Raw genomic sequence first — 13908 nt, forward strand, 5'->3', positions numbered from 1 at the left:
CAAGGCACAGGAGTCCTACTGCCTGCAACTCTACCTGCCAGTGAGAAGCTAGAGTACTTCCCTAGAGAGGTGAAGTTAAAGAGAGCATATGCAGACATGGCAAGAGAAGACACAGTCACATAACTTTCATCACAGCACGCAAAACAGGAAATTATCAAATTAGTTACCTAATACTTAGTCCCAATTTGCATAATGTTTAGTAATTTCACCAAAACTTTAAAAAATAATTGAAAGTAAAATAGAAAACACAGACAAGAAATAAATAAATTATGAAGAAGCAGAAGGAATCACAGTATTAGAAATGCATAGAAAAAAAATACAGAACTCCGCTGTGCCTGGCTGTGAATGCCTGTGACCTTAGCACTCTGTGGCAGGAAGGCTGTTAAGTTCAAGGCCAGTCAGAGTTGCACAGCAAGACCCAAACTCATAAACCCAAGAGCTGGAGATGGAGCTCAGCAACCAGACGCTTGCCTAACAGGCATGCACATGGCCCTGGGTTTGAGCTCCAACATCATAAAACCTGACCAAATGTCACAGAAATAGGAGAACATTACCAACATCCCTACAGTAGACTGTTTTAGAGATCCTGGCTCTAGACAACATCCAGGAAAAACTCGTAAAACTATCATTTTTAGTTGACTTGGAGCCAGATGTCCGATGCCGGAAGGGAATGCAAACCATCAACCTACCTTCCCAGACTAAACCAGAAGGCACGTGTGCTACCGGGAAAAGTTACTTAGGCTTGTGACTACCTGCTTGCTGACTTTTGCAGCCAGACTGCATCTGCGTGGCTGAGTAATGGAAGCTAGTATTAATGTTTTGAAGGTTTTTTAGATGATTTGTAAGCTGGTTTTCTAAATGAACTAGAAGAAAAGCAGAATTTCACTTTCTGAACCACTGTAAAGAAGAGAGAGTAGTGAAGCTTTACAGGTTACTTTACTTTTGAAAGCGTCCGTGGCTCCAGGGGCATGGTTCTTGTCTGGATGAAACTTCAAAGCAAGCTTCCTATAAGCTTTTTTCAAATCTTCATCACCAGCATCTTTTGTAACTCCGAGGACTTCATAGTAATTTTTACATTTGTTAATGCTGTAAATAAGAAAGGGTTATGGTATAAATTTCAAGCAAGAACAGATGTCACCCTCTATTAGAATGTCCTGAGGAATATCTGGGGATGTGACAACTCATCCGGGCTGTGTGCTGCATTCTCTCTCTGACAGCTAGACCATTCCTCCACCCACGAGAATGTCCACAGCTACAGGGAAGGAAAGCCCATGATGAATACAGATGAGGGCCAGTGCACTCATTGCAACTAAAGTGGAAGAAACTCCTCAACAGTGTGTCACCGCTGAGGAGTAAACACGGTGAGAACTTTGTTAGTGCACAATGTAGATCTAGCCGAGCACAAGAGCAGGGCTAGTGTCTACACTGAAGCTGCAGTGGCTTGTGGTCTGAAGCCAAGAATGCCGACTCCACACCACTGCTACTGAGAATGCACCTGCGTGACTAAAACAGATCACAAGTCCTGTGTTAATAAAACATTGAAAAGTAACAACCCGGATTAAAACAATACTTAATATATCCAATTTCCATCAGTTTATTCCTAGAAATTACTTAACACAGTTTTTGTGTTATTGTTTTGTTTTATTTTTTTTTGGTTATTTGAGGCAGGGTTTCTCTGTGTGTAGTAAGGTTTGTTCTTTAAAGAGGTTCACACACTGAAGCTTGCAGTATTGAAGACATCCCAGGAATAGAAGAAAAATACTGAAGCGATTAGAGAACACTGAGGACTCTAGGATGACAACATCCTACCACCAAATAAGCTGGCATCCCTGAAGCTCAAGCATGTATAAGGGCTGGGAGTGGAGCACAGTGGTAGACAGCAGACACGGCATGCACAGATGAGGCTGTGTGCTCATCTCTAGCAGAGAGGGAAAGTGACGTCACTTGTATCTTGTGACGTCAGTTACATTCTATATTCTGTGTCTTGAAAACTAACAACAGGAAAGCTAACTAGAAGAACTGGTGACTAGGAGCAAAACTGGGAAGACACAGTAGTGGAGGGAAGGGGAAAGGAGGGAAAAGGGTGGTCCTGAGGGTGATAAGAAAGCAGGCTGGGCAAGCCATATGGAGCCAGCCAGTAAGAAGCCCTCCTCCATGGCCTCTGCATCAGCTCCTGCCTCCAGGCTCCTGCCCTGACTTCTCTGGACCATGGACTACAAGTTATAAAGGTGAATTAAACCTTCTCCTCCCTAAGTTGCTTTGGTGGAACTCTGCTGGATAAGGTTGAAATTTGATGTACCTGGGTAGCCAACTGAGCTCAGTCTATTGTGACAGACTCCCTTTTCTTGGTGTGGTTCTCCCCCAACTCCAATCCAGGTACCCCAGGTCTTGCAAGGAGGTCATATAGCCCTCAGGGAAGATTATAGGCCTGACCCTTTCCTGATAAGAAAACCTGCTCTGTAGGTACCTGTGGATTCCTGGAAATGCCCCACCATGCTAAGAAAATCATAGTTTTCAGCAGTAACCTTCAATTGTGCTTGGGGATTCCCCTACCCATAGGATAATTAAGTACTGTGTCCTCTTTCTTTCGATAGGACCGTGCTATTGCATGTAAATGAGGTGCTGTGCCACTACACAGGTAAATCAAGTGTCCTTGCACCCCTGTCCCCAGCGATTCAAACACATTCACCCTTGAAATCCCTCCCACTGCCCAAAGGTTTATAAATCCCTGATTTCAAATAAAGATGCTGGCTGCATGCTGCATGATACTGTCAGCCTTCCACCATGGCCAGCTGAGATTCTTCATTTATTCCCTGCTGGCCATGTCTCACCAGGCCTGCCCTCCTGTCTGCTGAGCCTGGGCTTTTGCCAGCACCTCTGCTGTGCTCAGCTGAACAAAGAGCTGTAACACTATGGTACTGTCATAGGCTTTGGAATGCCAGAACTGCCACTGCCACCAGCAAACTCATTCTAAAAGAGCTAAACTGTAACACTCCATGGAAAACTTTTCCACATCCAGCCTCGTGCATGGACCTTTCCCTAGAGTGCCCTAGCTGCTCCTGAGAGAAATGGAACCCTGATTCTGGGGTGGGCCCATTCTCTGTCGGAAGCCATATTCCAGGCCCCCACCAAGTGGAGAACGACATGCTTTTTTTTTTGTCATGGTCTTTGTCACAGCAATAGAAACCCCAACGAGGGCAACAGTCTAAATGGAAGTCTTAGTCTTTGAAGATTCTCTCTCCCAGACATGTTTAGAAACTATGTGACAGGGAAGGTATGTTGGTAGAAGTGGCACTGGAGAGCATGTATGCAGGGCACAGTCCATGAGACTGAGGATAAGGATTAGCTGCAGACTGTCACTCTAGTTTGCTTTCTGCTGTTGCGACCAAAAGCAACTTGAGGAGGAACTTGAGGGTTCATCTCAGCTTACACTTCCAGGGAAGTCAATGGAACAGGCACTCAATGCAGGAACTGAAGCAGAGACCACAGAGGAGCACTGCTTACTAGCTCACTCAGCCTGGTCAGTCGTGATCAGCCAGCTTTCATAATACAACCTAGGACCACCTGCCCGGGCGTGACACCACTTCAGACAGCTGGTGTCTTTCTTAGGGCTACTGTCGCTATGGTGAAATACCATGACCAAAAACAGTCCATAGAACAGTTCATCAGCAAGAGCAGTGAAGGCAGAAATTCAAACAGGGCAGGAACCTGGAGACAGAAGCTGATGCAGAAGCCATAGAGGAGTGCTGCTTCCTAGATTGCGCCTTCATTTTCACAGAATCCAGGGCACCAGCCCAGGGATGGCTCCACCCACAATGGGTGCCTACCCATTGATCACTAATTTTTAAAAAGGCCTTATTGCCAGATCTTATGAAGGCATTTTCTCAATTGAGGTTTCTTCCTTTTAATAACTATAGCTGTGTCAAGATGGCATAAAACTAGCCAACACAACTGGGCTCTTCACATAAATGAACAATCAAGACAATTCCCCACAGATATGGTGACAGGCCAATCCTATCTGGGCAAACCCTCCATTGAGAGTCCTCTTTCAGTTAAAAAGCAATAAATCAAGTAATCCAATTAAAAAATGGGGCACAGAGCTAAACAGACAATTCTCTGTAGAGGAATATAGAATGGCAGAGAAACACTTAAAGAGATGCTCAACATCCTTAGCCATCAGGGAGATGCAAATCAAAACGACCCTGAGATTTCACCTTACACCCATCAGAATGGCTAAGATAAAAAACTCAAGTAACAACACATGCTGGGGAGGTTGTGGAGAAAGGGGAACCCTCCTCCATTCCTGGTGGGAATGTAAACTGGTTCAACCACTTTGGAAGTCAATCTGGTGCTTTCTCGGACAATTAGGAATAGTGCTTCCTCAAGATCCAGCTATACCACTCCTAGGCATATACCCAAAATTTGCTCAAGTACACAACAAGGACATTTGCTCAACCATGTTTGTAGCAGCTTTATTTGTAATAGCCAGAACCTGGAAACAACCCAGATGTCCCTCAACAGAGGAATAGATACAGAAATTGTGGTATTTTTACACAGTGGAATACTACTCAGCAATCAAAAACGAGGAAATCATGAAATTTGCAGGCAAATGGTGGGATCTAGAAAAGATCATTCTGAGTGAGGTATCCCAGAAGGAGAAAGACACACATGGTATATACTCACTCATATAGACTTATAAGATATGATAAACATACTGAAATCTATACACCTAAAGAAGATAAACAAGAAAGAGGCCCCGGGGTAAGATCATCAATCCTCACTTAGAAAGACAAATGAGAGGTTCATTGGACGTAGGAGAAAACAAGTAATAGGACAGGAGCCTACTGCAGAGGGCCCCTGAAAAATTCTACCTAACAGTGTATCAAAGCAGATACTAAGACTCATAACCAAACCTTCGGCAGAATGCAGGGAATCATATGAAAGAAGGGGGAGTTTGTATGACGTGGAGAGGGAGCTCCACAAGGACCAAATATATCTGGGCACAGGGGTCTTTTCTGAGACTGACACTCCACCAAGGACCATGTATGGATATAACCTAGAACCTCTGCTCAGATGAAGCCTGTGGTAGCTCGGTAGCCAATTCCTTTCCCATAGAAAGGGGAACAGGGACTCTTTCTGACAGGAACTCAATGGCAGGCTCTTTGACCTCCCCACCCCCGAAGGGAGGAGCAGTCCTGCTAGGCCACAGAGGAGGACTTTGCAGCCAGTCCTGAAAATAACCTGATAAAACAGGGTCAGATGAAAGGGGAGGAGGTCCTCCCCAATCGGTGGACTTGGAAAGGGGCAGGGAGGAGATGAGGGAGGGAGGGAGGGAGGGGGGGATTGGGAGGGAATGAGGGAGCGGGATACAGCTGGGATACAGAGTTAATAAAATAACTAATAAAAAATTTAAAAATTAAAAATAAATAAATAAGCTTCCCATAAAAGCCTTCAACAATAAAAATATATATAAATAAATAAAAAGAGAGTCCTCTTTCTTCACGGTTGTGTCAAGTTGGCTTTACAAACTAGCCAGGCAATTACACACTTTAAGTAGTGTTCTACATACACGCCTTACTATGTGCTGGTTTGAATAGGAACAGCCCTCATATTCTTACATATGTGCATGCTTGGTCCTTAGGGAATGGAGCTACTTGACAGGGATTAGGAGGAGTGGCCTTGCTGGAGCGGGTGTGGCCTTGCTGGAGCGGGTGTGGCCTTGATGGAGGAAGTGTGTCACCGGGGTGGGGCTTTGGGGTTTCAAAGGTTCAATCCAGGTCCACGTTTTGCAGTTCCTGCTGCCTGAGGCTCTGAATGTAGGGCTCTCCGCTACCTCTCCAGTGACATGTTGGATACACACCAAGTCATGCTTCCCTCCCTGAGGGTGAGACCTCTGAAACTGGAAGCAAGGTGCAATTAAATGACTGCATTTATAAAAGCTGCTGTGGTCGCGGCGTCTCTTTACAGCGACCGAACACTGACTCAGACACTTTCCCACATCTCGGTTCTTTTCGGCAGCTAAACTTTGACTCACACTGGTGGGGACGTCTGTCACAGCAGGGAAGATGTGAAGCCTGGTCACGCTGAAGCGCGGTACCGCAGAAGGGTGCCGACTGGGATGAGAGAGGATCTGCCCACCCCAACTAACGAACTCTAGAAAATCCCTCACAGATGTGCCCAAATGTGTCTCTAGGGTCCTATCAAGCTGCCAAATGAAATAAGTGCTTGTCACATGTTTGGTTTGTTCCTTTCTGAAAGACTCAAACATTCTGCATCTTTAACAATAAAACTTTTAAGACAAAGTTTCAAAGGATAAAGGTCATTTACACACATGCACATTTTCCCCCTGTGCTGTCTTGGAACTGTGCCAGCAAGAAGACCACAAACAGATACATACCACTCACTCCCAAACCCTGGGCCAGAAACAAAAACCAAAGTAAATCTCTTTTCTGAACAACTTCAAAAGGCTGAAGTACCGCATCACCTACTGGTGAAGACAGTATTGTATATCAGGGCCAAAAATGTATGTCTGGTCTGTTGTTTATACCTTCTTTGGGGGAATGGAAGTATAGTGGTAGGAGAGAAAAGTCATCTTCAACTCCCTCTCTCTTTTCAAATGTATTATAGATGTTCATTTAAATTGATTTCAGCAGCTACAGATATAGCTCAGTTTTGGTACAGTGCTTGCCTAACACGAAGGAAGCCCTGGGTTCAATCCCCAGCACTACAGAAACGGGTGTGATATGTTTTTCTCCTGTGACAAAATAAACCAATTCAAGCCAAATTAAAGTATAAAGGCAGGTTTATTGGGGGCAGCTCTTGGGCAGGATGAATAACCTCACAGGAGGACACAGAAGCCGGCAAAGAGAACCAAAAATGTCTCCATTATATGGCGAAGAGCCTCTGGGGGAGAGGAAGCCCAACCTTGGGCTAGAAAGTTCAGGGTAGAAGGTGGGGTGTGCCAGCCATGCCCTGGAACAGGTAGGGACTGAGGGATGCTGGGAGAACCTGGAAGCCAGGTCCGCTTTGGAATGTTAAACAGGCTGGCTCCAGACCAGCCTGAACTGTGTGAGACTTTGTCTCAAATACATAAATGGACTCCAAATTTAACTGCTGTTTGGGGGCAATATTCTGGGTCAAGGCATCATTCCTTTGATGTGTCTAGCAACTGTAATTTATCTTCCTTTAATTTAAAGGATTGAAATTTAACAAGACCAGACCCTGTGGTCACACAACTGTAATCCCCAGCACTCTAGAAGCAGGAGGAACATGAGTTCAAGATCAGTCTAGGCTACAAAGCATTGTCTGGAAAAAAAAAAAAAAAAACAGAGGAGACACTTAAGTTTTAACCAAATCTGAAACTCCAGTCTTGGTAACTCAAATGAGATAGAGTTTTACAGGAGCAGCCTGCAAGCTAACTATAATTGCCTGGTAGATTCCACAATGATCTTACATGTTTAAACACAAAACGGAACAGTCCTTTTACTATGATACATTAACAACTTCCAATAAAATTCATTTTCCTCAGTTTTTAAAATGTATTTCAACTCAAAGACACAGGGCTTACTGGCACAAGTGCTTGTTCACTAAGTTACACAATTCTTCTTCAGTCTTACTGTGAGTTCACACTTATGCAACGGATGCAGGATCATTGCGTGGCTTCTCCCCACTGAGCCAAGCTGTTACTGAGCAACTTGTTTGCATAATCATCTTCAGTATCAAGACAGTGTACTTTCCTAAGGAAAATCCCTTGAGCATAAATGAGAGCAAATGCAAGACGACAGGCGTCAAGTTCTGGCCTCTGCTTCCTCACTGGAGCCACATTTACGAAGTCTGCTATGAATATGTACACACTAGACAACTCACACACAAGGAATGACTAAATATTTCAAATAACTTAGAGATTTTTCTCAAAAGAATGCTTTGTAATTAGTTCCCCAAGAGGATTGTATATACACAATTTACATTATATACAGATAGATAGATATAATTTATATTATGCAGGGTTTAAAAGATACAGTAGAGTTATTGGTTTAGAGAATCAATCTGTAATACAGGTAATGCTTCTAAAGTAATTCATTATCCATAAGAAACTGTGATCTTAGTTAATGTTAACTAATGGACCCTCAGTCAATGTTAAATCTGCAGTCATTCCATTCCATCTGTAAAGATGCCCACACTTTTCCTAGTCTCCTCCAGCTTCCAACCTCATCAACAGCTTCACCTCCAACCTCATAGTCAGACAGAAGCTCCCTCAGGTCTCCACCTGTCCAACTCTAATAACATTTCTGCTTCCACTATTAGCTCTCACTCTTTAACTCTCAAGATGCCCCATCCCCATTCCCCATCTCCTAAAGGAAAGTCCCCTGGCCTATGGAGAAAAAAAAATACAGTTGCAGGATATTGATCACACAGTGAACCTCAAGATTGTGTTGTTTGTTAGAAAAACCTGGTTTTAGCTGTAGTGTGACTCAGCCCTAGCACACACTTTCAATCTAAGAGCTTTCTGTAAAAAGGATTAAATAAAGACAACCATAGGTCAAGAGATGGAGCAAGCAACCAGTTGACAGGGAATGAACATAGGCAAAAAACAGAGAGGGAGAGGAAGTTAGGAGGACAAATAGACAGACAGGAAGTAGAAGAGTGTGACATTACATTTGAGGGGTGAAAAAGGAGAACTTTCTTTTGGGATGTCAGCTAAGCTATCAGGCTTTCACCCCAGCATCTGGCTCCGGAGTCTTTATTGGGAAAATGGAATGCTTGAGATTTTGTTAAAAAACAAAAACACACACACATATGCATACACATATGCACTGACACTAAAACAGATATATTCCCTTTATTCATTTACGTTTCTCTGCTGTGTGCTCTACCACGTGTTCTCTCCACCTCTCTCATACATGCACATGTGCACACATGCCTACACAGATACACATGCAGAAGAGAAGAAATACGGATTTTTTTTTTTTTAACTATACCTAGTCTGGAAGACTGGAAGACAATCATTCTCCAAAACTTACAGCTATAGTTTTGCTTGTTGGTGACACTTTCAAGCAAGTAAGTATTCTATTCTGTGTGTGTGTGTGGGGGGGGGGGTTGTTGTCACAAAAATCACATACAATTAAATTTGTAAGCAGAAACCTCATTTGGGTGGGGGCAGCTGGAGTGATGTCTCAGCTGTTAAGAGCACTTGCTGCTCCTCCAGAGGATCCAGGACCCACAGCCTTCTGTAGCTTCTGGCCTCCACAGGCACCAGGCATGCATCTAGTGTACACACATATACATAGCAAGACACTTATAGATTAAAAGTAAATAAATCCAAAAAAAAAAAAAAAAAAGAAAGAAAGAGGATCCGTGGCGTGGGGTCTCCTAGTGTAATATAATGCCTACAGGAAAACACAACTTGTTTTAGGACACAGTTTCCAGCATACTGTTTCCTTATAGCTTTTCCTGAAAGAAGCCAGGAAGCAGTCTCTCACACACTCACTCACTCAGTCAAATGTGACACTGTAAGGTATTATGGGAATGCTCAGCAGCTTCACTTAAGGCCTTTGGCAAGCCTGCTACCATCACAGCAGTCAAACATCCTCCTCCGGAGCCTTGCCCTGACCAGGGGATCTGTTTCCCTCATTGTGAGTTCAGACACAATGATACCACGAAGCTTTAGCATACAAATATAGAGGAAACAAATAAGATACAAATAGATCCATATTATATTCAAAACCCAGTGGCAAGTCACTTTCCTTATGAAATAAGATGTGAGACTCAAGGTAAATGTCCTATAATTACCTCAAGGGGAAAGGATGAGGAAAAGAAGAGGCTAAAGGATAAGAGACAAAGCCCTGCTCTGCTGCTTTAACTATTCTTTCCTGTTGCTCCTTCAGTCCAGGAGAGCTCTGATTAGTCATGCTCAGAGGGCATCACTGGTAAACTTCAGCTGCCCAGAAGGGCCACAGCAGCACCCTTTCCTTAACTTCCACTGGAAACAAACAACCTATTTTGAGGCATTTCATAACTAAGAGTTTAGCCTTTTTGTTTTTTGTTTTCAAGAAAACTCTTTCTTATTTAAAAAAAAATAGTAAAGCTGTATTTCTAAAACCAAGTTAGTTGCCACTCAACTCCAGCAACTCTGCTTAATGCAGGAGTAGATGGAGAGGCTGCCAAGACCCATAGAATCACTGAGCAAGACAAGCAAAGTGAGCTTGTCTCTATACTGTGGTGTCTCCACACAAAGGTAGCGTTCAAAAAAGGAAAGGGGATCTGATGTCTGGCTGCTAGCCTAGTAGCACCCTGGATCTGGGGCTCTGTAGGCACTTGAGGGTGCACTCACTCTCTAGCAGGTCAAACAGTAAAGCAAGGGGGTTCCCCCGGTTCTCTACTCCAAGGTTTGGACATGCTGAGGTAAATGCAGGAGGGCGAGCTCAGTCAGCTCAGTGGTGCTGCAGCCGAAGAACTGGGAGGCTGGTCCAGGTGCCTGCTGGGAAGTCCTGGGGAGCCACAACTGTGGTCCACAGGCGTAGGTGGCCTGGTGCCTGGTTCTGAGACTGATTCTCCAACCAAGAACCATGCATGGCTATAACCTAGAACCCCTGCTCAGATGTAGCCCATGGCAGCTCAGCATCCTAGTAAAGGGAACAGAGACTGTCTCTGACATGAACTCAGTGGCTGGCTCTTTGACCTCACCCCCCACCCCCCACCCCCAGGGAGGAGCAGTCTTGCCAGGCCACAGAGGAGGACATTGCAGCCAATCCTGATGAGACCTGATAAGCTAGGGTCAGATGGAAGGGGAGGAGGACCTCCCCTATCAGTGGACTTAGAGAGGGGCAGGGAGGAAATGAGGGAGGGGCTACAGCTGGGATACAAAGTAAATAAACTAATTAATAAAAAATAAAGAAAATAAAAAAGTAAAAAACATAAAGCACTGAAAGTAGATTTTTATTGTATATACATCATAGAAAATGTGGCAGGGGGAATATACATTGTAACCCTGTATAGATTCACAGAACTCATCCAATCAAAACAACAGGAAAATGAAATAGGAGAAAAGGAGAGGGGAAGATAAACTTTGAATACAGTGTCTGCCGCTTAGGAGAAAATGAGGAAGGGAGGGTGGGACTGGGAGGGAATGAGGGAGGGGGCTATAGCTGGGTTACAAAGTAAATAACCTGTAATTAATATAAAATATAAAAAAAATAGAAATTATTTTTAAAAAGGAAAGGGGAAAAAGCATCTTTACTCAGGAAATTTAAAACACTGCTGCCCTTCCTCTCAGTTTTCCTCCTACGAAATGCTCCTGTTTTCAACTGTATGGTACAACACTGCAACTCATTCTCTTTCAGTACAATAGTCCAAACAGTAGTACATAGAATCAAAGCTGAAATCATTACTGTCCAGCAACTTCTCCACAAACCTGCTGTGACTTATAGCCAACATAAAAAAAGGGAGCCTTCCAGAAGTTAACGCCCTACAGGGTGACTTCACAAAGACTATGAAGCACAGGACACCCGGTAACCCGTCCACCCACCCCTTTTATTGAGACAGGGTTTGTCTGTGTAGCCTTCGCTGTTCTGGACTCACGCTGGTGAGCAGCCTTGAACTCACAGAGATCCGCCTGTCTCTGCCTCCCAAGCGCTGGGATTACAGGCGCGAGTCACCGCGCCAGACAATTTCCCTTCTCTTAAACTGTGCTTCAAACACCCTTTTTAGGCACTGTACCAGCAGTTCGGTCGGGCCAGCACCAAAGATCACGGAGATGCCGTAAGTGCTCATGCTCCTACCTGAGAACTCCTTCTACTTGGTCTTTGGTGTAGACTTTTCCGCCTTCGCCACTGCCGGGGGTGCCGTCCTTCGCGCAGCTAGGCTTGCTCTGCTCCGCACTACTCGGGGGTTTTCGGCAATGTGTGCTATTTCCAGCCGTGCTTCCATTCTTCATAATTATTTCCAGTAATGCTGTGGAAAGACAGAGAAAAGATACTGTACCTGCTTTCGCCAGGACACAGACCCAAGAGCTCCAGAAGAACCGCAAAGCAGAGAAACCACAAAAGATTTAACATGGCCTCCCCCTCCTTTCCTTTCTTTTTTTTCCAGGTGTGGAGGGGGGAGGTTATTTTATTTTATATTTTTTTCTTTTTCTCTTTGTTTAGACAGAATCTTGCTTTGCAGTTGGGGCTGACCTAGAATTATGTGGCCCAAGCTTTGAAGTTTCCAGTCTGCTTTAGTTTCCCAGTGCTGAGATTACAGGCACAAGGCCCGGATTCCGGCTCCATAATGTCTCTTTAAATACAAGCCTGCTCGCTGTGTGTGGTGGCACCTCGAATCCCAGCACTTGGGCATCAAGGCAGGCAGATCTCTGTGAGCACCAGGCCAGCCAGAGCTATGTAATGAAGCCCTGTCCACAAAACAAAACAAATCAACTTTGACTGTCTACATAACATCGTCATTTAGGAGTGTTCAAAGACATGCAAAGTTAAAAACAAGAAATCATTATTATCTAATGGTTTTGACACACTTAACACACAGCCAAACTGTGGAATAACCTCCCCCAACCCAAGCAAAGACAACATTTAAAAGTAGTTAATAAGCTAGGAGTGGTGGTGCATGCCTTTTAAATCTAGCACGTAGGGGAAAGCAGAGGCAGGCGGACCTATGCAAGTTTGAGGCCAGTGGTTTGCAAATTACTTTCAGACAGCCAGAGCTCTAAACCCCAGCCTGGGGGGAGGGGAGAAGAAACAGTCATTAGACTTCTGTTTAGTTTCAACAGCAACAACAGGAACCAAAGGACACTGAAGTACAATCTAGAAAAGGAGGAAGAGAGAGAGGGAGGGAGGGAGGGAGGGAGGGAGGGAGGGAGGGAGGGAGGGAGGGAGGGAGGGAAAGAAATAAAGAAAAAGGAAGGAAGGAAGGAAGGAAGGAAGGAAGGAAGGAAGGAAGGAAGGAAGGAAGGAAGGAAACAGGAATAATTGTCAACATGAGTTGAACAGTAATGTTTTTCACAAAATGAAATCATTTTAAAGAAGCTGGAGAGACAGCATAGCAATTAAGAGTGATGACTGCCTTTGTAGGGGACCCAGGTTCAGCACCCAGAACCCGCATCAGGTGGCTCACTGTCACTTACACTGTAGTTCCAGAGAACCCAACACCTTCATGCCTTTGGGGGGCACCAGCACACACATGTGCACATAAACACGGATGTACACAGAAATAAAAATATTTTTTAATTTAAACAAAAAATGAGAAAGAATGCACCACTCAAAGGCGAAGGAATTCTGTAATGCTTACATTTCAGACAGAATAAAACTGTGTCCTTATGTGCAGAGGTGCAAACATGAGCAGTGATCCATCACTGTATAACTAAATATAGACATCCAAATGTACAAAACAGCAATAATGTCTAGGGTTTACCTTAAAATCCTCTGGGAAGCAGAGGCTGACAGTTGGGGTAGAAGGAATAATGAGGTAAGGCCGGTGAGTACATTCCCCGTGTTAAAGATTAATGTTGCAATATGACTGGTCATTATTGCTTTCTCTCGTGTGTGTGTGTGTGTGTGTGTGTGTGTGTGTGTGTATGGTATGAAATTGTCCTTAAAAACTAAAATTAAACAGTAAATAATTAAGCTTAACAAAAGGACAGAAGACAACAGAAAATTCAACATGATGTTAGTTTTAACACATCTCAACCCAATACCTGACAGAAATTAATAAGGATGAAATAATGTAAACTTCAAATTTTCCCAGCTCGAACTAATGTCCAAGATGTTAAGTCCAATGTTTATAGACAGGGACATACGTAACCCAGGCTGGCTTAGAACTCGCTCTGCAGCAAAGGATGACTTTGAACTTCTGTTCATCCTGCCTCAACCACCCAGGGTTCATGTTACAGTTGTGTGCCATCATGCTTTAAAGCTGTGT

At 44.0% G+C, this 13908-nt stretch overlaps 1 protein-coding gene across 2 annotated transcripts in view; it reads right to left on the reverse strand.

Moving 5' to 3' along the window:
* Dnajb14 (DnaJ heat shock protein family (Hsp40) member B14) overlaps window positions 1–13908 on the reverse strand; it is a 51970-nt gene that overhangs the window by 24632 nt on the left and 13430 nt on the right. The window contains exons 2-3 of one of the 2 annotated variants that reach the window (XM_060392654.1): window positions 11778–11949; window positions 941–1086 (exon numbers count right to left, since the gene is read on the reverse strand). In XM_060392654.1, the coding sequence (XP_060248637.1) occupies window positions 941–1086; window positions 11778–11949 (318 nt within the window). The remainder of the gene's footprint in view (window positions 1–940; window positions 1087–11777; window positions 11950–13908) is intronic. The other variant, XM_060392655.1, reaches the window with a different exon arrangement.

Source organism: Meriones unguiculatus, chromosome 10, assembly GCF_030254825.1.
Source record: "Meriones unguiculatus strain TT.TT164.6M chromosome 10, Bangor_MerUng_6.1, whole genome shotgun sequence".
NCBI lineage: Eukaryota > Metazoa > Chordata > Mammalia > Rodentia > Muridae > Meriones > Meriones unguiculatus.